The sequence below is a fragment of the Vombatus ursinus genome, unplaced genomic scaffold (genome assembly GCF_900497805.2).
Source record: "Vombatus ursinus unplaced genomic scaffold, bare-nosed wombat genome assembly UNPS02014893.1, whole genome shotgun sequence".
Lineage (NCBI taxonomy): Eukaryota > Metazoa > Chordata > Mammalia > Diprotodontia > Vombatidae > Vombatus > Vombatus ursinus.
This window is the reverse complement of record NW_020954671.1, coordinates 4,856,769-4,880,695: the sequence shown is the minus strand read 5'-3', so window position 1 is coordinate 4,880,695 and position 23,927 is coordinate 4,856,769. Positions and strand designations below refer to the sequence as shown.

At 37.4% G+C, this 23,927-nt stretch overlaps 1 protein-coding gene across 6 annotated transcripts in view; it reads right to left on the bottom strand.

Annotated features, from left to right (window-relative positions):
• Window positions 1-23,927, bottom strand: part of PCNX4 (pecanex 4) — a 62,274-nt gene that overhangs the window by 7,509 nt on the left and 30,838 nt on the right. For all 6 annotated transcript variants that reach the window (XM_027842926.1, XM_027842928.1, XM_027842924.1 and 3 more), the window contains 3 exons: window positions 14,282-14,645; window positions 6,685-6,788; window positions 3,653-4,692 (listed from right to left, as the gene is read on the bottom strand). In XM_027842926.1, the coding sequence (XP_027698727.1) occupies window positions 3,653-4,692; window positions 6,685-6,788; window positions 14,282-14,645 (1,508 nt within the window). The remainder of the gene's footprint in view (window positions 1-3,652; window positions 4,693-6,684; window positions 6,789-14,281; window positions 14,646-23,927) is intronic.

Here is a 23,927-nt window from a genome sequence, read left to right as displayed (position 1 = left end):
TCCTTAACCCAGTTCTGATGAGAATAAGGTTCTAGCATTACCAGCCCTCCACATCCTCCTGCTCTCCACTGTAACAAGTCTTCCATTCACACCTCATTTGTATGAGATAATTGCTCCATTTGACTTCTCCCTACCAAATTTTATTTATTCTTTAGTTTCATCCCATCATACTCAACTCAAACCCAAGCCTTCTGTGTATACTCTTTTAAACTACCCTAATAATGACGACATTCTTAAGAGTTACAGAGAATGTTTTCACATTTAAGAAGTAAACAGTTTGACCTTATTAAAGTGGTGGATAGATAACAAAATGGAGTTAGCTACATCAACTCCTAACAGAACAGTTTGGGCTCTTAAAAATCCCACTTTTAACACTACCCACTTTTAGTGTATAACTGCTGTCTATGTCTTCTCACGAATACACCACAGGGGTTACATTCAATGTGGTAGGCAAAGGCCTTCCTTGAGTTCTTTTAACATTGTACACATACCACAGGGCCATAGGCTGTCCACAAGGCAGCTAGGTGGCACAGCAGATAGAGTGCCAGCTCTGGAGTGAGGATGACCTGAGTTCAAATTTGGCCTCAGACATTTACTAGCTGTGTGATCCTGGGCAAGTCACTTATCCCTGTTTGCCTTAGTTTTCTCATCTGTAAAATGAGATGGAGAAGGCAATGGCAACCCACTCCAATATCTTTGCCCAGAAAACCCCAAATGGGGTTATGAAGAGTCAGACACGACTGAAAAAGGATTAAATAACAACAAGCTGTCCACAGGTTTTTCCATAACTCTTGCTATGTGACTAGCCTCTTTCTTTTCTGGTCATATATGTATATAATGACATCCCTTACACAATTTTTAAAAATTTCTTTTTTTCCCATTTTATTTATGTTCTGAATTTAAACACCAAACAAAATGAACATGTTCATATATAGTCTAGAATAGGAGAGGATTTCATATAAAACTGTGAATCCTCATGATGTAGAGCTTGCTTCTCAAAGCATAAAATAAATTCAAATATATCTTTCTTTTTTAATAGTTATTGATGTCTTTTGTTTTTTAACATAGCCACAATTTTCTCTAGTATTTCTCTTTCCCAGACCTTTCCTATATAACAAACAGTATTTTTCAAAAATTAAAAAAAGTTAAAATATAAACCTAATAAGATCAAAACATTGAAAGTTTTAAAATATGTGTTATGTGTAATACTTTGCTGTGAAAAGTATATGATCTGCTTTTCTTCTAATTTTTTTATAGTTATTTTTAATATTAAGGTCATGTATCCATCTGGGATGTACTGTGGAATATGGTGTAAGGTATTAGACTTAAGCCTAATTTCTGCCAGACTGCTTTCCTAAAAAAGAGTAGTTTTTATCAAACAGGAAGTTCTTTCCTAAGTAATTTATGTTTTCTGGTTTATTGGACACTAGGTTGTTGAATTCCACTATTTTTGTTTCTTCTTCCTCTAGTCTGTTCCATGGATCTACCTCTTATTTTTTAACCAGTACTAGATGATTTTGTTAACTGGCACTTCATAATTTAGTCTGAGGTCTAGAAGGGCTATTCCCCTTTCATCCCTACATTTTAAAATTAATTTTCTTGATGTCCTATGATTTATCCACATAAATTTTGTTATTATTGTACCAAGTTCTGTATTCATTTGAGAATTTCATTGGTATACCAATACATTTTTCAATTAACTTTGGTAGTATTGTCATTTTTAATATATTAGCATGACTCAGCCATGAGCAATGAATATAACTCTAGCTTCTCCACTTCTTTTTTTTCACTTCTTTATTTCTTTAAGAACATTCTGTAAATAATGATTTTCTAAGTAAACTATCAGCAGCAGTCTTTTTTTTTTTTACCTTTCTCTTATTGTTATTTCTAGCATTTCTAGAACTGTATCAAATAATAGTAGAGAATGGGAATGTTTGCTTTACTCTTGCATTTAATGGAAAAACTTCTAGTGTAATCTTACAGCAAATGATACTTGCTTTTGGTTTTAGATATATACTTTTTATGACATTAAAAAAAAGTACCTGGGGCAGCTAGGTGGCGCAGTGGATAGAGTACTAGCCCTGGAGTCAGGAGGCCCTGAGTTCAAATCCGGCCTCAGAAACATAACATTACTAGCTGTGTGACTCTGGGCAAGTTACTTAATCCCAATTGCCTCATAAAAAAAAAAAAATTAAAAGAGAAGGTCCCTCTATACCTAAAGTTTGTAGAGTGGGGTTTTTTTGTTTTTGTTTTTGTTTTTGCATAAATGAATATTGTACTTTGTCAAATATTTTTTCTGCATCTATTCAGCTAATCATGTGGTTTTGGATGTTTTTGTTTTTAATATGTGTAATTATATTGATTGTTTTCCTGATGTTTAACCATCCTGGAATCTCTAGTATAAATTCCTCTTAGTCAGGATGAGTGATTTCTTGAATCAACATGTAACTTGCAAAGCTGTCCTGCTTGTCTAAGCTTCTGTCCATGCTTCCTTCCATTCTCTTCTGACTCTACTGAAATAGAGTCCTCTCTTTCCTATATACCCCCAAACTGAAAAAAAAATATTGTAATAAATATGCATAATCAAGCAAAACAAATTCCCATATTGCTCATATCAAAAAAAGTATATCTCATTCTTAATCTTGGGTTCATCACTTCTCTGTTAGGTAAAGTCCAGCTGTACTTCTTCAAAGGTCTTCTGGAATCATGGTTGGTTATTTCATGGATCAGAATTTCAAGGTTGTTTTTCTTTACAGAACTGTTATCACTATATTAACTGTTCTACTGATTATGCTTTACCCATGGCTTTTCCTATTTAACTCCTCATTTGTAATGTGTTACAGTCTGTTCACATTCACCTTGCATCTCTACATTCCACTGATGAACCTCATCTCAAATATTATGTGCCCAGTACTATGCTAAATGTTTTACAAAAATCAATATCTCATTTGATCTTCACAACAACCCTACAAGATTTTACAATGGAGAAAACTAAGGCAGGCAGGGGTTAAATGAGTTGCCCGGGATCACACAGCTAGTGAGTGTCTGAAGCCAAATCTGAACTCAATTCTTCCTGACTCCAGGTGTAGCACTCCATCCACTGGGCCACCAGATGCCTCGTTGGGTTGAGAGTACTGCACAATTTCTTCAAAGCAACCTGGCCTGCCCATCTCTTCCTATACAATTCTACATCCAACTTGCTGTCAATTTGCAATGTTTGTCTAAGGCATATTTAACGACTGACACACTTTATAGCTTGTCCAATCAACTGTATGTCACATATCAATAGGCATTCTTCATCCTCTTGGATTTTCTTGTATTGATAGTTGGTCCATGTTACCAAAGCTCAAGCACATGCCCTTCCTTTCCTCTAACAATCAGCAAACTCTAAAAGTGGACAGTGATTTGTAAAGTCAATAGCAATAACATTATTAGGCAGTTTTGCTTAAATGTTTTCAAGGAATGTATTTCTTAGGAATTTGGAGGTGTTTAGTTGGAACTGTCTCATGTTTAACCAAAAAATTTAAAACTGTTTTTATGAAATTAATGGAAAAAAATACTGGGCTACCTCCAAAATACAACATGTCAGAGTAGGACTTCAAGGAAGGTTACTATTAATACTATGACATAAAGAGTCAAAATAATTTCTTACCTGAAAGCTTTCAGTGCTTGCTGGAACAGTTCTGGTTTTTCAGTTAGCCAGTCCAAACCAAGTGACCAAGGAATGCCACTATTGTAAGCTCTAAATATGTGACTAGGGCTAGGGACCACATTGTCTATTCCAAAAAAACTAAAATAACAAGACATCACTGCATGAATATATAAGTCTTTCAAAACTTCATCCTTTGCTATTTCTTCAAGTATATTTGAAAGATTTTCTTTTGGATGGAAAGATTCCAATTGACTTAAAACAAATTGGTACCAGTCTTCTGGAAATAACTGTTTTATTTCATTAATTCTGGATTTGGGCAAACAACTAGACCTCCATTCTTCTGGTATGTTTAAAAGCTGTGAATGAGAACAACTAAATTCCAACAAAGGAAAGTGTGTCATCTCTCTTTGCTTCCCTTTGTCAACAGCAGGAAGTCCCAATGCAACTGCTTTATATAGTTTATCTTCTGAAATAGTCTCTACTGAATTACCATCTACACTTTGTGATTCCACTGATCCTGGAATAGGTAAAGATGTACTTGGCAAAACTTTTAACTTCCCATTTTCTTTTTTGTCTTTTTTGGTGGTGGACTCATCATCAAAAACGTCATTATCAGACCACTCATCAAGTGTTTCTAAATTTAAACTATCTGTATCACTGGGGGCTTGCGGGTATGGTGAATTATTCCACTCAGGCTGCCTGATTAGAGGTGGCACACCATTATTTTCAGCTTCATCACGTTTGTTTGGTGTTTTGGTTCTTTTATAGCAGTATCGTACTAGCATCCATACAAGTACTTTAATGAGGTCATCTTTAAATTCTTGTAAATTTTCATTAGAATCAATTATACCAGATAAAACACTCCTGGCATCAGAATATAACCTCACAGGTAGAACAGTACAGGGTGTTAAGATATTTCCAAAGTGCTCATTGAGTGGAAGTGCTTTTGCATATTCTTCTTGCTCAAAGGCTGCTTCAAAAACTTCATCAACTCTTCTAGCTTCAACAGTGTGGCACGATGTTTCTTGTAATTCTAATCCCTGAAAGACAAAACAAAAACTTCTTGATTGTATTCCACGGAAGCCTTCCCAACCCCTCTTAATTCTAAATGCCTTCTGTTTATTTTTTCCTATTTATCCTGCATTATAGCTTGCTTTATATGTATTACTTTGCTTTTGCTTGTTGTCTCCCCCCATTAGATTGTAAACTCCTTGAGGGCAAGGACTGTCTTTCACCTTTTTGTATCCCCAGCATTTAACATAGTGCCTGGCACATAGCAGGCTCTTAATAAATGTTTACAGATTGATCACAATTACTTAGACACAGAAAAGTTAATAATTTTAAGAATATTTATGTATTCTTCCTTAATAAAAATATGGCAAATAAAAGTCAGTTCTTCTTAATCAAGAGCTATTGATATCCTATCTTTTAAATCTAGAGGCAGCACGGTATGGGAGAAGAACAATGGATTTAGAGTGAGAAGACTTAGGGTTTGAATCCTGGCTTTGCAATTTAGTACTTCTGTGACTATGGGCAAGTCATCTAATATCTCAGCTTTAGTTTCTTCACCTGTATGTCTCTATAGGACATTATGGGCAATTGAAGAGCGCTAAATTAGAGAAATATTAATAACAATATTACTTCTATGACAATTATAAACAACATTACACTTGAAAGACCACAATTTTTTTATAACTTCAATTTCTAGAACATTCTATATAAACCTGGAAATCTTTTTTTCTTCAAAATGACCAATGCTTTCTATTAAGCATACTGATTTCAAATACTGCTAAGCTAATATGAACTGTTTGTGTAGGGAAGCTTTAATAGCAGTTGTTACTTTGCTATAAAAATTATAAATACATGCAAAAACATATAAATAATTGCCTATGTGGCAAAAAAATAAGCTCAAAGAAATTCTATTTAGAAGGGCCCACTGGCACATTATATGATGCTTCAATATTATATACTAGCCTAACAGCAATGAAGTAAGAAGTAGAAATTACTCTAATATTATGGCACAATTTTCTGCTCTTTCTTCTTTATGAGGCTGTAGTGTTAGTTTTAACCAACAACAATTTGAACCTATTGTGTTATGTTTAAGAAAGCTCATACTAGGCTGTTCTCTATACAGTATTCACTCTATAAATCAAACAGTGTTACGGAATCATACTTTGGGGCTGGTTGGTTGGACAAGGGAAAAAAGAATGGGACTCAGAAAAGAGGTGACTGGTCTATAAAGCTTCTTTGCCTACTTATAATCTGATAACAGACTACACAATGTCAACATGTATATATTTCAATGTGAGCATTTAAATTTTTAAAACATACGTGTGTGAGATAGATGAAGTTTCTTCAGTACTAAAACTCAAAAATCCCCTTTGTACCCCCAAGGCAGGAAAACTTGATGAATCTGCAAACATTTGCTGTGCATTAAAACAAGAGCTAATCTGTGCTTCAATTCCTCTAGCAAGGTAAACATTGCAAAAGACTGCCAGCCGGATCTCCAGAGGCTTCCTGCTTATCTGTCTTTAGGAAGAAATTCTAAATGGTTATCCAAAGTCCTCCTGATTCTCTGTCTCTAGGCAGAACTTCTAAATGGTTATCAAAAGTCCTCCTAATTCTTTTTCTCTAGGCAAATATTTCCAAATAAGGGTCTAAGAAAGCTGCATTTAGATTGTGCACCCTGAAACCCAGCCAATGGGAAGAAGGGTTCAGGAATGGGGAGGGGTGTATCGCGTTAGGACTATAAAACTTTGTTCCCCACTAACAGACTTTGCACTCCCTGGCTGTTGCTGCTTGAGCAACGAGGGCTGTGCCCTTTCTCATGAGAAAGAATAAAACCTTTTCTGATCTCTGACTCAGCCTCAGAACTTTTAATTCTAGTGTGGCCGTTGTCCCACACATACATATTTTCAAATAAAAAAATAGATTTACTCAAAGTTGCTATGTATTTGATAGCTACTAAATTGATCACAGAAACATTTTTACATGTAATAGATCAACTCGAGAGAGAAATTTAATGGTCTGACCTTAATGTTAATACAGCAATAAGTATATCCTCGTTCTAGAACTAGTATCCAGATAAGTCGATCTTGAAAACGACATAAGTAATGTGACCCAGGTAAAAGAAGACCTAAAATAGAGTAGAAAAAGGTGAATTATTTTTTATGTGGGGTTTAGATAGCTCATTTTATTATGGCAGATCTAACAACATTTTGGAGACTGACTTTTAACTCCTGCTAACCTTTTGTTAAAAATAGAAACTATTTTGTGCACTATTTTGCACATGGAAAGGCATTAAAATTAATTATAACACACAAAGTTCAACAACTTAGATTACTAATATGATTTAATTTACTACTGTGCTATGCATGAGTGTTTTCAAATTCCCAGAAAACAAAACAAAACTAGAAGCAACTGCATCATATTTTTACCTTTTACTATATTTGTTGTATATATTCTTCTTTCCATTTGCATAGTCACAACTCTAGTTCAGGTAATCAGCACTTCTCACGGGAAGTACTAGAATCAACTTCTAAGTGGTTGGTCCCTTTGCTTTAACTCTCTCTCCACTGTAATTAATATCTAGTGTGATTGCCAGGGTTGTTTTTCAGAAGTATGGGTCAGACTGCATCACACCTGCTTAATAAGCTCTAGTGGCTCCGTTACCTTCATTATCAGATATAAAGAATTCTATTTGGCCTAAGCTTTTTATAACCTGAGCATTTCCTACCTGTCCAGTCCTCTTACACCTTACTAATCCACTCCACTTGCCTATTAAACACGATACTCTTATCTCCTCTCAGTGCCTCTGTACTGGCTGTTCCCTATGACAGGAAAGCTCTTCCCTACCACCTTTTCCTGACTTAATTTCCTGGCTTCCTCCAAGTTCAAAACTCATCTTCTAGAGGACTCCTTTTCCGATTCCTCAAGTTTATAATGCTTTGCTTTTTCAGATCATGTTCCATGTACTCTGTAGATATCTTGCATGTACCTACTGATTTACCCAGTTTTTCACTAGAATAAGGATAGGGACTGTAATTTTGGCCTTTCTTTGTTATCTTCTAGTACTTGATATAGTGCCTGGCACATAGTACTTAGAAAATGCTTGTTGACTGACCACTCATATAAGCATTACCCCAGCAGGATCTCATCACCTCTTGCCTAGTCTATTCTAACAGCCTTTAAACACACACACACACACACAACCTTCATAACCTGATTCCCTTCCCACATTTCTAGTCTTCTTACACATTATTCCCCTATACATGCCGCACGATCTGGTGACAGTGACTTACTTGAAGTTCCTCAGACAGCATATTTCATTTCCTATCTTTGTGCTTTTGCATTCACTGTCCTCCATGACTGAAATGTTTTGCCTCCTCACCTCTACCTCCTGGTTTCCCTGGCTTCTTCTAAGACTCATCTCAAGACCCACATTCTGCAGAAGGCCTCCCTTAGTCCTTCCAGTTTCTAACACTTTTCCCTTTAAGATGACATTCCATCTATTCTGTATAGATCTTGTCTGCATAGAGTTATTTACATGTTGTCCCCCCCCTTTAGAATGTACGGTCTATAAAGGCAGAGACTATTTTTATTTTCCTTGCAGCTCAAGCTCTTAGCACAAAGTAAAGAATTAATATTTATTGATGGGCTGATTTGCAAACCTACTGATAATGTTAAATCCCGATAAAATTTCAACATAACTAACAGAATTTAAGCGAAAATGATATAACAAAGGATAATTGCATTGGACTTGGAAATAACAGAATGCCAATTAACGTTAGAATGAAATGCAAGTCTATGAGCACTAGTTAAAAATGTAACCCCTTATACAATTTGGATACATTGCATGCTCAATAAATGATTGGTCTTCTATGTTGAGAAAAGACTGAGGAACTACAGTTTTTAAAGTTGTTACAACAGTAAAAAACTTTTTAAAAATGGTGCATTAAAAGGAAGGCTTTTTGGAAATATGGAAGCAGATCACAGGGCACTTCCATATTATTGTGAAACACACTGCCTTTCTTATGAAAAAGTACTTCAAAGCATATTCAAGCAAAATGAAGAAATTGCCCCTTTGTAAGCAATAATAATAAAGATGAAGCAATTTCATTTTATATTAAAATTCCTCCTGAAACTTGCATGTTTGGAGGATATCTTTGAAAAACTATTTTAAATAAATAAATTCAATATCCTCCAATTCATACAATAAGCCAGCAAGATGCTTTTATAAAAATTAGAAATTTAGATTAATGTATTCTCAGTTTTGCAAATGAAACAGAAGAAAGCATACGTGCTCAGTCATCACTTGACTGGAATAGAGAAGCAATTCTGACTTTATTTTAAAGACCTACATATTTCTAAATATGAATGAATAAGGAATCTATTTCTTATGGATCTGATATAAGACAATTCTGGTCTAATTTCTATCTTGTGACAGAAAGTTGAACCCTGAAAATCTTACTATTTTTAGCTGAGTGAATAAAAGTTCTTTAACTTAACAAAGCAATACATATTCTATTACAATTTTCAACAGGTTATTTGTGAGAAATGGGCTTTTATGCTGTTGAAAGTTGTTTGGGAGAGATTTCAGAGATCTGGACAAGCTTAATGTGACAGGCGTTACGTTTGACAAACAGGGGAAATGGGTGGGGTTTGGGGGGAGGTCTGGGAGGAGGATTAACACACATGTTGCTGAAATGTAAGTCATCAGACCACACAGAATTGTAAAGTTCAAGAATAATTGTCTATTCCTATGAGTAAGTGTTCTAAACAGCAGTCTCTAATCTCTGTTCTGGGTCCTGATTCCAAACTGTGGAAACACATGGCTTATCCAAAGCTGTAAACAATTGTATTGCATTTGTTACAGCATAGTTTGATAGAAAGCCTTGAAAAAGAAAATACCACTCAGATTACTATGATCAGCACTGCACAAAGCTGAAGGCTTAACTGAGCATCCCATTATAGATACCAACTATTATTAGTATTACAGTCAGTACACCTGGAAGTATTAAGACATTCATATGGATCAGCAAGAAAATCCTGGATTCTCATGAGGGCATTTGCAGAGTTTTATTATGGCCTGCAAGTAATCCCTTCTGGTTTGGGGCCTCTAGGTACAAACAATGCAATTCATTTCACAAGTATTTATTAGGCACCTGTTGTGTGCCCCTATTTATACTAGCCATTGTGAAGAATATCAAAGAAATAAATGACATTATATTTGCCCTAGAAAAACTGAAAGATATTTGAAAGACAAAATATTGTTCTTAATTAGCATTTGGAAAAGAATCATGAGTAGCAATGTATAAATATAGCATGTTTTAGGAAACTTAGCGAATGGGAAAAAGTCCTATCATATTAATAACATTATTACAGTTGATATATGAAATATAAAAATCATGAAGGATTTTATTAACAAATGTTGTTGTTCAGTTGCTTTGGTGGTGTCAGACTCTTCATAATCTCATCTGGGTTTTTTTGGGCAAAGATACTGGAGTGGTTTGCTATTTCCTTCTCTAGCTCATTTTACAGATGAGGAACTAAAGTAAACAGTGACTTGCCCAGGGTCACACAGCTACTAAGTGTCTGAGGATATAGTTGAACTCAGGAGGATGAGTCTTTCCAATTCCAGGCCCAGAATTCCATCCACTATACCACCTAGTTGCCTAGTTATTAGCAATACATATGAATCTTATTTTATTGTATGTTAAACATGATTTGTTACACAATTGTAATAAATTATTAATTTATTTGAATGAAAAATGAGCTAAGAAAATTATTTATATAGATTGTTTTATGAAAAATGGGGAGAGGGCATGATTTATTTCTTATAAAAAAGGAAGAACTATCACAATATAAATTTTGTAAACCAGTGCATCAGAGGATATATTCTTATTTTCCTCCCTACCCTATCACTTTGTTATTATCAGTCCTATCACTAAAGACCCTACCCCAGACCAGCATGGGGGTAAAGTGAGAAATGCCAGAGCTATTGAATTATTTTAATGATAATCTTCTAAAATTGGATAACAGAGTAAAAACTGAGTTAATAATGTATTATTTTTAAAAAGAAAATTAAGTAGGCAGTCACTCTAAATTAATTCAGCCTTGTTGGATAGCACATTGATACCAAGAGTGATTTTGGTTCTTATTTCTCTTTAAAATTTGTTTGTTCTAAATCTCTTCACAACTCATAACTAGAAAAACTGTAAGTAATTGCTTCACCAGGGTAGAGGACATATATTCTTTCCATGCCTAAAATCAATTTGCCAGAAAGTTAGCTGTCATCATTTAAATACCATATGAGACTTCAAATTTGCTACTAGATTACACCTTTTCTTCAAAATCATCTTGACAATTATAGTACAAATCATTGCACAATTAGTACACAGTGGCAAAGTTGCAATGCAGCCACATTATTCGAGAGATTAAGTTCATTTCCATCAAATATTCCATTTTCTTCCTGAAAGCATTATTTTTAGTATTATATTTATTTGGGTGGGGGACTGGGAATGGTAAGGGCAAAGGACAAAATGACTTAAAGAAAAATTTTATTTCTTTAGCATTATTTTTCTTCAACAACCTGGTAGGGCTGATGAAATCACCATGTTAGTGAAATAAAACAAACTTTTTATACTTTTCATTATGCCATATGGTCAGTTCTTATTACTTTATCATTAAAAATGGTAACAATAACAAAAACTCATATTTACATAGTATTTTGAGGTTTGTAAAGCATTTACCTACAATCTCATTTTATTTTTTATGATAATCCTGTGAAGTACAGATAAGCAAACACAGGCTCAGTTAAATGACTTACCCATAGTCACATTAGTGTCTGACATAAGACCTGAACCCAAGATTTTCCTTACTCCAAAGCCACTACTCAATTATAGAAAAAAATCAAGGCCATTAGCCTCCCTCATCTCAGAGGCTTTTTACTGCTTCCTCTGCCTTCCCTTAATTAACAAACCCTATTCTTCAGTCTTGATGTGACCTCCAATCCCTCAACCACTAAGTTCTCTTCCAGGCCAACTCTACTGTACTTGCCACTGTCTTTTCTCCATCTTGACCTCTTGGCAAACCAATTTAACTCTACTCTGTCCTCATGTCCCTAGACTCATTTCACTGTACTACCTGCCAAGCCTCAGTCTTGGATCCCTCCTACCATTCATTCCTATACACATGCTACTGTACAAACGGAGAGAAAAATCACACAACTGTTTTGACTGGGTCTACTACAAATTTGTTACATAACCTTACCTGGGCCCTCACTGCTGCTAGGCGATCCCTCTATACCTGCCTTACCAACTCACTATCCTACTCTCCACTGTAGCTCTTCTAAATCTTTTCATCCCTCCTCAAACTTCCCATGGCTCCCCCTCCCACCACACTCTCAGTTGAGATCCTTGCCTCATATTTTATAGAAAAAAATCAGGGACATTTGCCAAGAGCTCTCTTTTCCCCTCTTCCTCATCTCATAGAACTCATACACCTTCTACCACTATCTCCTCCTTCACTCCTAACTCACATGGCCTTACTCTTCAATAAGGCTACACCCTTTACTCACACAAGTGATCCCATTCCATCCCAACTCCTTCAACAGAATGCCCTGTCACTCTCACTCCTTCACTGATGTCCAGTCTCTCCCTAATGGTTCATTCCCTACTGCCTACAAATATGTTTGTTTCTCCTATCTTAAAGAAACCCTCATTGTTAATTATCACCCTCTATCTCTTCTGCCCTTTGTGGCTGAACTCATTGAAAGTGCCATCTACAACAAACATCTCCATTTTCCTCCCTCTCACTCTCTTCTTAACCCCTTATAATCTGGCTTCTGACCTTATCATGCTACCAAAAGCTGCTCCCTAAGTCACTAATGAGCTCTTCGTTGACAAATCCAATGGCCTTTTCTCAGCCCTTATTTGGACATTGTTGATCATTTTCCTCCTTGATACTCTTCCCTCTAGGCTTTCAGGACACTGCTTTCTCTTGGCTCTTCTCCTACCTACCTCACCGCTCCCGTCTCCTTTGCTGGAGCCTCACCTAGAACGCTCACTCTGACCACAGATGGTGATAGATGGACCCTGTCTCCCTCCACTCTACCTCACTTGGTGATCTCATCAGCTCCCATGGATTTAATCACCATCTTTATGTCAATGATTCTCAGAACCATCTATCCTGCTCCAATCTCTCTGCAGACCTCCAATCTCACATCTCCAGCTGCTTTTCAGATATCTTTAAGTGGAAGCGCAGCATTTTAAACTCAGGCCCAAAAACAAACGTGTTATCTTTCCCCCTCAACTCTCCTCTTCCCTATTACTGTAGAGGACAACACCATCCTCACAGACACTCAGGCTCTTAACCTAGGAGTTATTCTGGACTCTTCACCATCTCTTACTCTACCCTCTCCCCCTGGGTATCCAAGCTATTGCCAAGACTTGTCAATTTTACCTTTCTACTATCTCTTGAAAACTCCGCCTTCTCTCCTTTGACACTGACACTACTGTGGTACAGTCCCTCATCATCAAATGCCTGGACAATAGCCTGCAAGTGGGTCTGCCTGCCTCAAGTCTCTCCCCACCCGAATCCATCCTGCTCAGCTACCAAACTGTTTTTCCTAAAGTACAGGTCAGACCATGTCACCTCCCAGATTCAATTAACTCCAGTGGTTCCTTATCACCTCTAGGATCAAATACAAAGTGATCTGTTGGTATTCAAAGTCTTTTATAACCTAGCCCTCTCTTAATTTTCCAATCTCCTTAACCCTTACTCCCTGCCACATAGTCTTCAATCATGCCGCTGGCCTTCTGGTTGTTTCATGAACAAGACACTCCATCTCCTGGCTCTGGGCAATTTCTCTGGCTGTCTTCTGTGCCTGGAATGTTTCCCTCAATTCTCTGGCATCTTTTAAATCCCAACTCAAATATCATCTTCTTAAAAAAAACCTTTACAAATTCTAGTACCTTAATTCTCATGCTATCCCTCTGTGATTATTGCCTATTTATCCTGCATGTAGCTTGTTTGTTAATATTTGTTTGCTTGTTGTCTAACCCATTAAGCTGTGAGCTTTGTGAGGGGAGGGTCTACCTTTTGGCCTCTTTTTATACACCCAGCACTTCGCACAGAGAGTCTGGCATATAGTAGGTTCTTAATAAATGTTTGCTGACTGAATGAATGAATCTTCAATACCATGCTGATTCTCTTTAAAAACCTAATTCACCCCATGTACTTGAGTTTCTCTATTTATTACTGCCTCAGATTCATGGAAATATTTTAAAAATATTTGTTTTGATTATAGGTCAGAACCCTGAACTGTGATGGAGTTCATGATTCATTTTTAATCAGTAAGATGAACCTTTTTAATCTGTCAAATCTTACTTTTTCTGTTAATAAAAAAAAAAAACAGTTTCTGAACACTTTGGTAATTTTATTCATCTCAATAAGGAAAGGTAAATTTGCTTTTTGCTTCTGGTCTGTCATATTTTTTAAAATTTAATTTTTATATGTTGGTGCAGTCAAAAAGCTCAAATTTTTTTCTTGAGAATGAAAATCTCTCCAGAATGTTCTCTATACTAAATTTAGAGATGAAAATACCTCAAATACAGTTTAGTCACTTACCTAAACTACCAGCTGCCATTGCAGATCCAAGTGCAGCCCTCAGACTTGGAACCATTTGCTCATAGTAAACTGTATCTGGACAAATGCATGCTGTTGCACCTACTGGTCCCGGCCAACTCTGAATTGGTCTCGGAAACCCAACCAGAAACACAGGAAGGGTAAAGAGGGGAAGCAAAGGAGAAGAAAGTAGTGTAGAAAGAACTATGAAGAAAATTACGACTGGGAAGAAGACTATATTGAGTGTAATTAAAGTGGTGGTAGATTTTCGACGCTGTTTTTTCTCTGTCCATGATGTCAAGAGAACAGCTATGGCAAACTGCAATTTGGTAATAAGTTGAAGCAGTCGATCACGAATAATACCAACCTGCAAATAGAAAAACAAGATAAATATTTCTGTTTATTTCACAGAATCTCAGAACTGGAAGAGACCTCAAGAACATTAGGCTCATTTCAGACATGAACAAGAATTCTCTGTATATATCATACACACACACACATACACACACACACACACACACATACACACACACACACACCTCTGTATGTATCAATCAATTATTTATGAAGCATCTATTATATGCCAGGCTCTGCGTATAGATAAACAATGAATGAAACCATCAGTGTTCTCAAAGAGCTTAATTCTAATAGAGGAGATAATAAGTACATATATATAAGTACGTATAGAATAAATGTCAGGAAAATAAACACAAACAACTACTAATCAGTTAAATACAAGATAGTTTGAGAGACAGCATTAGCAATTGACAGAATCAGTAAAAGTTTTATGCAGAAGGAGGTGCTTGAGCTGAGTCTTGAAAGAAGGGAAGGACTCTTATGAAGCGGTGTTAAGGTAGGAGGGCATTCCAGATACGGAGGATAGCCAGTACAAGGGCATGGAAATGGAAGCTGAAGTGTCATGTGTGAGAAACAGAGAGGATAGTATGGCTAGACCTTTGCATGTGAGAAGAGTAATACATAATAAGGCTGAAGGGGTATGTTAGGTCCAGGCTTTAAAAGCCCTTAGAAGAAGGGGCCACCAGAACTTACTGAGTACGAGGGTGACATGGTCAGAACTGTGCTTAAGGTAAATCACTTTGGCAGCAGTGTGGAGGATGGAATGGGCTAAGGCGAGATGAGGTTTGGAGACCAATGAGAAAAGTACTGCAATAAACTAGGCAATAGGTGATGAGGCTAGATGTAAGGTAGTAACAGTATGAGCAGAAAGAGTCAGATGTGAAAGATGTAGAGGTCAAAATATAAACATCTGGCATATGTATGGTGACCAAGTAAGGAGTCAAAGATAATGCTAAGACTATGAATCTGGGAGACTGGAAAAACAGTGTTTATTTGACAAGTGGTCATCCAGTCTTTGCCTGAAGACCTGCAATCAGAGAGAATTCATTACTTTCCAAGGCAACATAGCTCATTTTTGGATGGCTTTGTTACTATTTTCTTATATAATAAGTCTAAATTTGCCTCTTGGTGAGGAGTTACGGGGAGCAGGATTGCTTCACTACTCCTATTTGTCCCACTTTTCTACTGACTCTTTGCCTAGATGGCTTTCCTGGTATTAAAAAATCCTCTGTTAGGGCAAGTTCTTTCAGAGAATTTATAATTCTATCTTTTAAGTTCCAATTTCTCTGTTAGAGACAGGCTCTAGCAAAATACTTCAGAGTTAGAACTTTTACACTTCTCTGTGGATATTCCCCCTTTAACTAGCTCATCACAACTGCATTTTTCCAAGTAACACCCACACAGTAAAGGCCAGCAGTTAACATTCTTTATAAAGATAAAGTAAACATTTAAAATACAGAAAGGTAAATAGACTTTTCCAGTGCCAAGAGGGAAAGATTTTAGGGTTTTAGTAGAGAGCTCAAAGGGAGAAAAAAGACAGGATTTCTCCACAGGAGTCTGTGGTAAGGTGGGATGGGTTGAAGTTCCTCTCTTTGGACCCTGCCCTAGAACTACATCCAGCACTGGGCCACCCTCTGAGGAAAAGACTTCTTTCACCTTCTGCCCTTAGTACTCTCTCCAGGGTAAACAAGCTACTCTTGCCTCCTCCTGAGGTTCCTATATATCCACCTAGTCCTGCCTGCTAAGAGACAGGTAGTCTCATGGAACATAGAACTACCACCTACCAAGATGGTGAAACTCAAGGGAGTACCTTGAACAAGCTAATCTCTGAGTCCCTCAACAGATCTCTTTCTAACTACTCATACTTTCCCTAGATTTACACTGCTCAATTTTTAGCATGCTCCCTTTTCCTTATACTTACCATAATCCAGTGATTCTGAACTCCTGGCTGGGCATATACAAATCCCATTCTCTATTCTAAATTCATGACTTCTTCATGCCTATCTACTTTAATTAGCTCCGTTAATGTCCCATTCCAAAACTGTCCATGCCCTTCCACTGAGTCCTCTGGAATGCTAGCACCCTAATTTCCTCTCTGTTTATACTTTTTAAATACATTTTATACACACACACACACACACACACACACATTCTATACATTCATTCCAAATTCCAGCCTTCACTTTGCTACTTCCTTCCAGCTTCTCCTTCTACCACCATCACTCCACAACCTCTTGTCCTTTGAAATTCATACTATTCAAATTTATCACTCAAACTACAGCACATTCTCCTTCCTCAATGCGTTTAGTATCTAGCTTGAACTCTTTCTCTCCTCTCCATCTTCTAGCCTCACACTCAGGGACTTCAACATGCATATTGATATTTCCCTCTCACACAACACAAAATAAGGTTAATAACTCCTCCTGTAGATATTCTCTAGCTTATACATGTCTTTCCTTAAATGCGGTTCTGATAACTTCATAGGATAGTCTAAGAGGGTCTGACCAGGACAGAACATATGGTAGAACTTTTCCCTTAAACCCTCCCCTCTTGTAACTTCTCTTTTAATGTTAAGGGCACCACCATCTTCCCAGTTATCCAGGGTCCCAATCTAAGCATCATTCTTGACTCCTCGTTTTTACTGCACCCCCCCCATCCAATTAGTAATCAAATCCTGTGGTTTCTACCTTTATAAAATCTCTTTTATATGCCCCTCTTCTTTCCTGTGACACTGCCACCACCCTGGACAGGCCCTTATCACTTCATACCTAGATTACTGCAATAGCCTGCCTCATGTCTCTCTCCACGCCAGTCCATCCTCTACTCAATTGTCAAAGTGACCTTACTAAAGCATTACTCTGACCTTGTCACCCCCTTATTCAATCAACTCCAGTAGCTTCCTATTATCTCCAGGAACAAATATAAAATCCTTTGTTTGGTTTTTAAAGCCAACTTGCTCCCTCTTACCTCTGTAAGTCTTCTTATACTTTACTCCCCTTAAACAAAACAACACATTGTCTAACTCTGGATATTTTCACTGGTTACCTATCCCTTAAGCCTGGAATTCTCTCCATCCTCATCTCTACCTCCTGGCTTCCTTAGAATCTCAGTTAAAACCCCACCTACTCCAAGGTCTTCCTCGATGCTAGTGCCTTCCCTCTGTGCTTACCTCCAATACGTGAGTGTGTGTATGCGCATGCATGCAGGCATATATCTATTGCTTATTTATACACTGTTGCTTGTATGTTGTTTGCCCCAGCAGATTGTGGGTTCATTGCAGCTAGGAACTAATTTTGCCTTTCTTTGTAACTCTACTGCTTAACATACCACCTGGCACATAGCAAGTACTTAATAAATGTTTGTTGACTTGACTCTCAACTTCTTATTCTTGGCAGTTACACCTCTACTGCTCTGTAAGAGTGCACTAACTTTGTTGGGTGTCATATCACTTTTGACACAATAGCATTTGAGTGCATTAAAAATCCTCACAGTTTATCAGATGAATTGCTTCCTAGTTATACCAGTGTAACACTACATTTATACCTATTAAATTTGATCTTGTTAGATTTGGCCCAACACTCTGATCTGGCCACATATTTACAGAGCTCCTTCCTTTATAAAATATTCACGGCAGCATTTTATGTGCTGAAAACAAAGCAGGCGACCAACTGGCAAATGGTTAAGCAAACTGTGGTACAAGAATGTAATGGAATATTACTGTCCCTTTAGAAATGAACATGAAAAATTTAGAAAAACACAAGACTGACATTAACTGATAGAAAGAAATACTCAGAATCATGAAATCAACAATAAATAGTGACTAAAATAATAGGGGGCAGCCAGGTGACACAGTGGATAAGAGTGTTGGGCCTGGAGTCAAGAACACACATCTTCCCGAGTTCAAATCTGGCTTCAGACACTTACTAGCTGTGTGACCATGGACAAGTCACTTAACCCTGTTTGCCTTAGTTCCTCATCTAGAAAATGAGCTGGAGAAGGAAATGGCAAACCATTCCAGTATTTTTGCCAGGAAAACTCCAAACGGGATCACAAAGAATTGGACACAACTGAAACGACTGAACAACAAAATAACTACCACTACAACAAAAAACATACACTGTATAATTATAATAACCAAGTTTGGCTTAGAAGAAGAATTGAGATAACACATCTACCCGGCTCTTCTCTGCAGAGGTTTGGGCCTACAGCTATGGAATACTGCAAATACCACCAGACATAGCTGTACGTGTTGGTTGTTTCTGCTGTCCTGCTTTTTTCATTTTCTCTTTTTTGTTTTTTCCAAAGGAAAAGGAAGGAATATATCTATCAAGGGTTGGGGAAAAGGGATAAATATATCTGTAAAGGAAGGTGATATAAAAACAAATCAAAAAAACTAATATTTTTAAGTGAAGGACTTGGACGAGATCATCTCTAAGGTGTCTTCTCGCTCCAAATCTCAAGACCTATAGATAATACGAATATAGAAAGCAGTCAGACTACAAAAACATTTATAAAATTCATACACATGCACAGTTGGGAAAGCTTCTAAAAGAGGGGTTCTTTTTTTAAAATAAATAAATAAAAAATAAAATTAAGCTTTTAAGGGCATTGTTCTAGAAAGTTGTACTTTTCTGTCTCTTGAGTCTGTCCTCTTGACAGCAGCTAAAGGGCACAATGGATAAAGTGCTGTGTCTGAAGTCAGGAGGACCTGAACTTAAGTCTGTTCTCAGACATTTAGTAACTATGTGACCCTGGGAGTATCATTTAATCTGCCTGTCTCAGTTTCCTCAATGGTAAAATGGGGATAATACAGCACTTACCACAAATGAGATAATATTTTTTAAGCATTTCTAGAACAATGCCCTTTAAAAGCTTATTTTTATTTATTTATTTTTTAAGAATACCTATCCATTTTATGGCCAAGTCCACCTTTTCCCCCTTCTTTCCCTTTCCTAATGTTTGCTGCTAGGTTATGTTGAAGTAAACAGTAAGTATTGGGAACACCTGCTTCTTTATAAACTACCTAGGTTTTTACATTATTTATTCTTTAAAACTTCTGTTTGAGGCTAGAGAGATGGAGAGAAACAGCCACAGCTATTCTGCTTCATAGAGCAAAATGAAGTGTGAAATCTAGGGAAAAACTCTTTTTTATTCTAAACAACTTTGGAGTCATTGCTTCAATTGTCTTCTTCAACTGGTCATACCATTTTTTCCCCTTGAATTTCCCAAGACATGAGCACATGAATGTCAGTTAACAGAATTATTTATTTAATGCTTTATTATTTTTAGTTAGGCCCCAAAGTAAAAGCTAACTTCTTGACCTTATTTGTCCAGAAAATAAATATTTCCTTATCTTGGATTGGAGGGTGGAAGATACACTTATTGGGTCTTCTGCTTAGTATATAGCTAAGTGGCTTAGTACATAACTAAGTGACTGATACTATATAAGTCTCTGGGGAAAAAGTTAACGGGTAGATAATGTTATTTAACATGGTTTCTATTTCTTTTTATGAACCTGTAAATACATGTTGAGCTTTCGAAACCATATGCTTGCAAAAGGTGCTGATCACATTACCTGGGGTGATATCAGATAGTGAAGTTCCCTAATTATCTGGATATAAATGATAAGCTTGCTATTTGTCTTTCATTCTGGAGGAAGACCATGGTGACATCAGGAAGGTGATGCCATGATATGCAAGTGAATTGGATTTAAGTGAAGGAGGACTGTGCAAAGTCACCAACCTCAGTTTCTCCTCTGGAGCCATCTGAGTCCAGTGGCCAGATATAGATCAGGACAACTTTGGGGAACCTCGGCTTTTTTAAGCTAAGGTCTTCAACACAGTCTCAGTTTGAATGAAGTCAAATGATAAGCGAGAAGAGGCAGAAATCTCACCAAAAATTTTCCAGAGTCATTACATGACATGACAGATAAGTCATGTTAAAGATAGCTTATTTTATGTAGAGAAAGAATAATCAATCAATAAACATTTATCAAGCACCTACTATGTGCCAGGCAGTGTGCAAAGTGCTGGAGATACCAAAAGAGACAAAAGATGGTCCTTATCAGGAACTTAAAATATAAAAAGGGAGACAACATAGAAACAAATATATATAAAACAAGCTATACACTGGAAAAACAGGAAATAATTAACAAAGGGAAGGCGCTAGAATTAAAGGGATTGGGAATGGCTCCCTGTAAAAGATGGGATTTTAAGTGGAACTAAAAAAGAAGGAATCAGAAGGCAGAATTGAGGAGAGAGAGGATTCCTGGCATGGAAAACAGCTAAAGAAAATGCCAGGAGCCAAGAGACAGAGCATCTTGTTGATGAACAGCCAGGAGGCCAGTATCACTAGACTGAGTAGTACATGGTAGAAAATAAGGTATAAGAAGACTGATAAAGCAGGAGGGAGCTAGGTTATAAAGAGATTTTAATAATAAATAAGGCATTTTTTTTCTTTGATCCTGAAGGTGATAGGGAACCAATGGAGTCTGATCTGTACTTTAAAAAAATTACTGTAATGGACTTCCATTTCTGGGAGCCAAGATGGTAGAGTAAGTAAGTCGCTCTCATCTTCCCTTAATGACCTCTGAAAGGCCAGAAATTATCGCCCCAGGAAAAACCCTGGAACAGCTGAGCCAGCAGAAAGATGGGGGGTCAGCAGTATTGCAACCTAGGAAGCTTGGGGAATAATGGAAAAGGCCCCTCTTGCTCTAGGGGAGGGGAAGCAGTACAGGACAGGAGGTATCCCAGCAAGCCAGTGCAAGTCCCACTTCAGCATACCAGGGGGAGATCATGAGCCCCAGGGTGGTGGATCAGGCAAGCACCAAGACCAGGACCTCCCCCTCCCCTCAAGTACCCCAGTACAGGTGGGGAAACTGGAAATACCAGCTTGGAAAACCACTACGTACGATGGCATTCTCCAGCAGCCAAATCTCCTGGTGCTTCAGCACAATTCCAGGAAGCACAACTCCAGTAGGCAAAGCTCCAGGCTGATAAATATCCTCCAGCAGCCAAACGCTCAAGTGCAAGATCCAGGTGAGCAGGAGCCAAACATTCAAGTGCAAGGCCCAAGTGAGCAGGTGTCCTCCAGGGGCCAGATTTCTCACCCCCACCCTGAGAGTTTCAGTGCTGCTGATCCCAGCCCAGCACCAGGTAAGCTGCCAGAGTCCTTTAGACCCCGACTGCCAGCACCCGAAGTCCAAGCACACAAAGCCAGTGACTGGGTCCGGGGCTCCCAGCACAAGAAGCTTGGGTCAGTGCCCCCTGTGCTCCAGCACAAGAGCTCAAATTTTTTTTAAAAGTCAGGAAATAGGCAAACACCGTGAACAAAAAGCAGAAACGGACAATGACCACAGATTCTCATTATGGGAACAGAGAAGATCAAAGAACAAATTCAGAAGAGCACAACATTGTCAAAATACCTACATCTGAAACCTCAAAGGGGAATATGAACTAGTCTCCAGACCAAAAAAGCCTTCTTAGAAGAGCTCAAGAAGGACTTTAAAAGTCAAATAACAGAGGTAGAAGAAAAATTGGGAAAAGAAATGAGAAGTATGCAAGAAAGGGTCAATAACTTGGAAAAGGAAGAACAAAAATTAACTGTAGAAAACAAGTCCTTAAAAAATACAATTGGCCTAGTGGAAAAAAAGCACACTGAAAAAAACAACTCCTTAAAAAGTAGAATTGACCAAATAGAAAAAGAGGCACAAAAACTCACTGAAAAGAACTCCTTAAAAGTAAAATAGGCCAAATGGAAAACGAGGTACAAAATCTAAAAGAAGAAAACAATTCATTAAAAATTAGAATTGTGCAAGTGGAAGCCAATGACTCTGTGAGAGATCAAGAATCAGTCAAAGAGAAACAAAAGAATGAAAAAAATGGAAGAAAACATAAAATGCCTCATTGGTAAAACAACTGACCTGGAAAATAGATCCAGGAGAGACAATTTAAAAATTGTTGGTTTACCTGAAAACCATAATGAAAAAAAGAATCTGGACAGTATCTTTCAGGAAATCATTACGGAAAACTGCCCTGAGGTCCTAGAACCAAAGGGTAAAACAGTCATTGAAACAATCTACCAATCACCACCTAAAAGAGATCCCAAATTTAAAATGCCAAGGAATGCTGCAGCCAAATTCCGAAATTACCAGGCAAAGAGAAAATACTGCAAGCAGCCAGAAAGAAACAATTTAAATATCATGGAACCACAGCCAGGATAACGCAGGACCTTGCAGCTTCTACATTAAAAGATCAGAAGGCGTGGAATATAAGGCAAAGGAATTTGGATTACAACCAAGGATCAACTACCCAGAGAAATTGAGCATAATCTTTCAGGGGAGGAGACAGACATTCAATGAAATAGGAAACTTTCAAACCTTCCTGATGAAAAGATCAGAGCTCAACAGAAAATTTGATCTTTAAATACAAGATTCAAGAGAGGCATAAAAAAGTAACAGAAAAGAAAAAAACCCAACAATATGTTATTAATAAGAGCAAACTGTTTACATCCCTACAAGAGAAGATGACACTTGTAACTCTTGAGAACTGTTTTGTTATTATGACATTTAAAAGGGGTATACACAACGACAGAAGACATGGGTATAAGTTGACTTTGATGTGATGATAAAAAAATCTAATTAAGTGAAAAGGGATGAAAAGGGATTGTACAGGAAGAAGAAGAAAGGAGGAGGTAGACAAGGGTAAATCACATCACATGAAAAGGCACAAAAACTTATTACAGTAGAGGGAAAGAAGAGGGGGTAATGAGTATTGTTTGAACCTAACTCTCATCAGATTTGGTTCAAAGAGAGAATAACATAACCAGTTAGGTACAGAAATCTAACTTACCCTATAGGAAGTAGGAGGGGAAAGGGAAAAGAAAAGAGAGGGGGTGAATAGAAGTGAGGGAAGAAGCAGTAAGGGGGCTAATAGAAGGGAGATGGTGGTCAAAAGCAAAACTCTAGGGAGGAGGGAAAAGGAGAAGGGGGGGAATATAAAGAAACAGATAGTAATCAGAACTGTGAATGTAAATGGGATGAACTCTTCCATAAAAAGGAAGCAGATAGCAGAGTGGATCAAGAACCATAATCCTACAATATGTTCTTTACAAGAAACACATTTGAAGCAGAGGGATACACACAGAGTAAAGGTAAAAGGCTGGAGCAGAATATATTATGCTTTAGCTAAAGTAAAAAAAGCAGAGGTAGCAATCCTGATCTCAGACATAGCAAAAGCAAAAATAGATCTAATTAAAAGAGATAAGGGAGGAAACTACATCCTGCTAAAAGGTA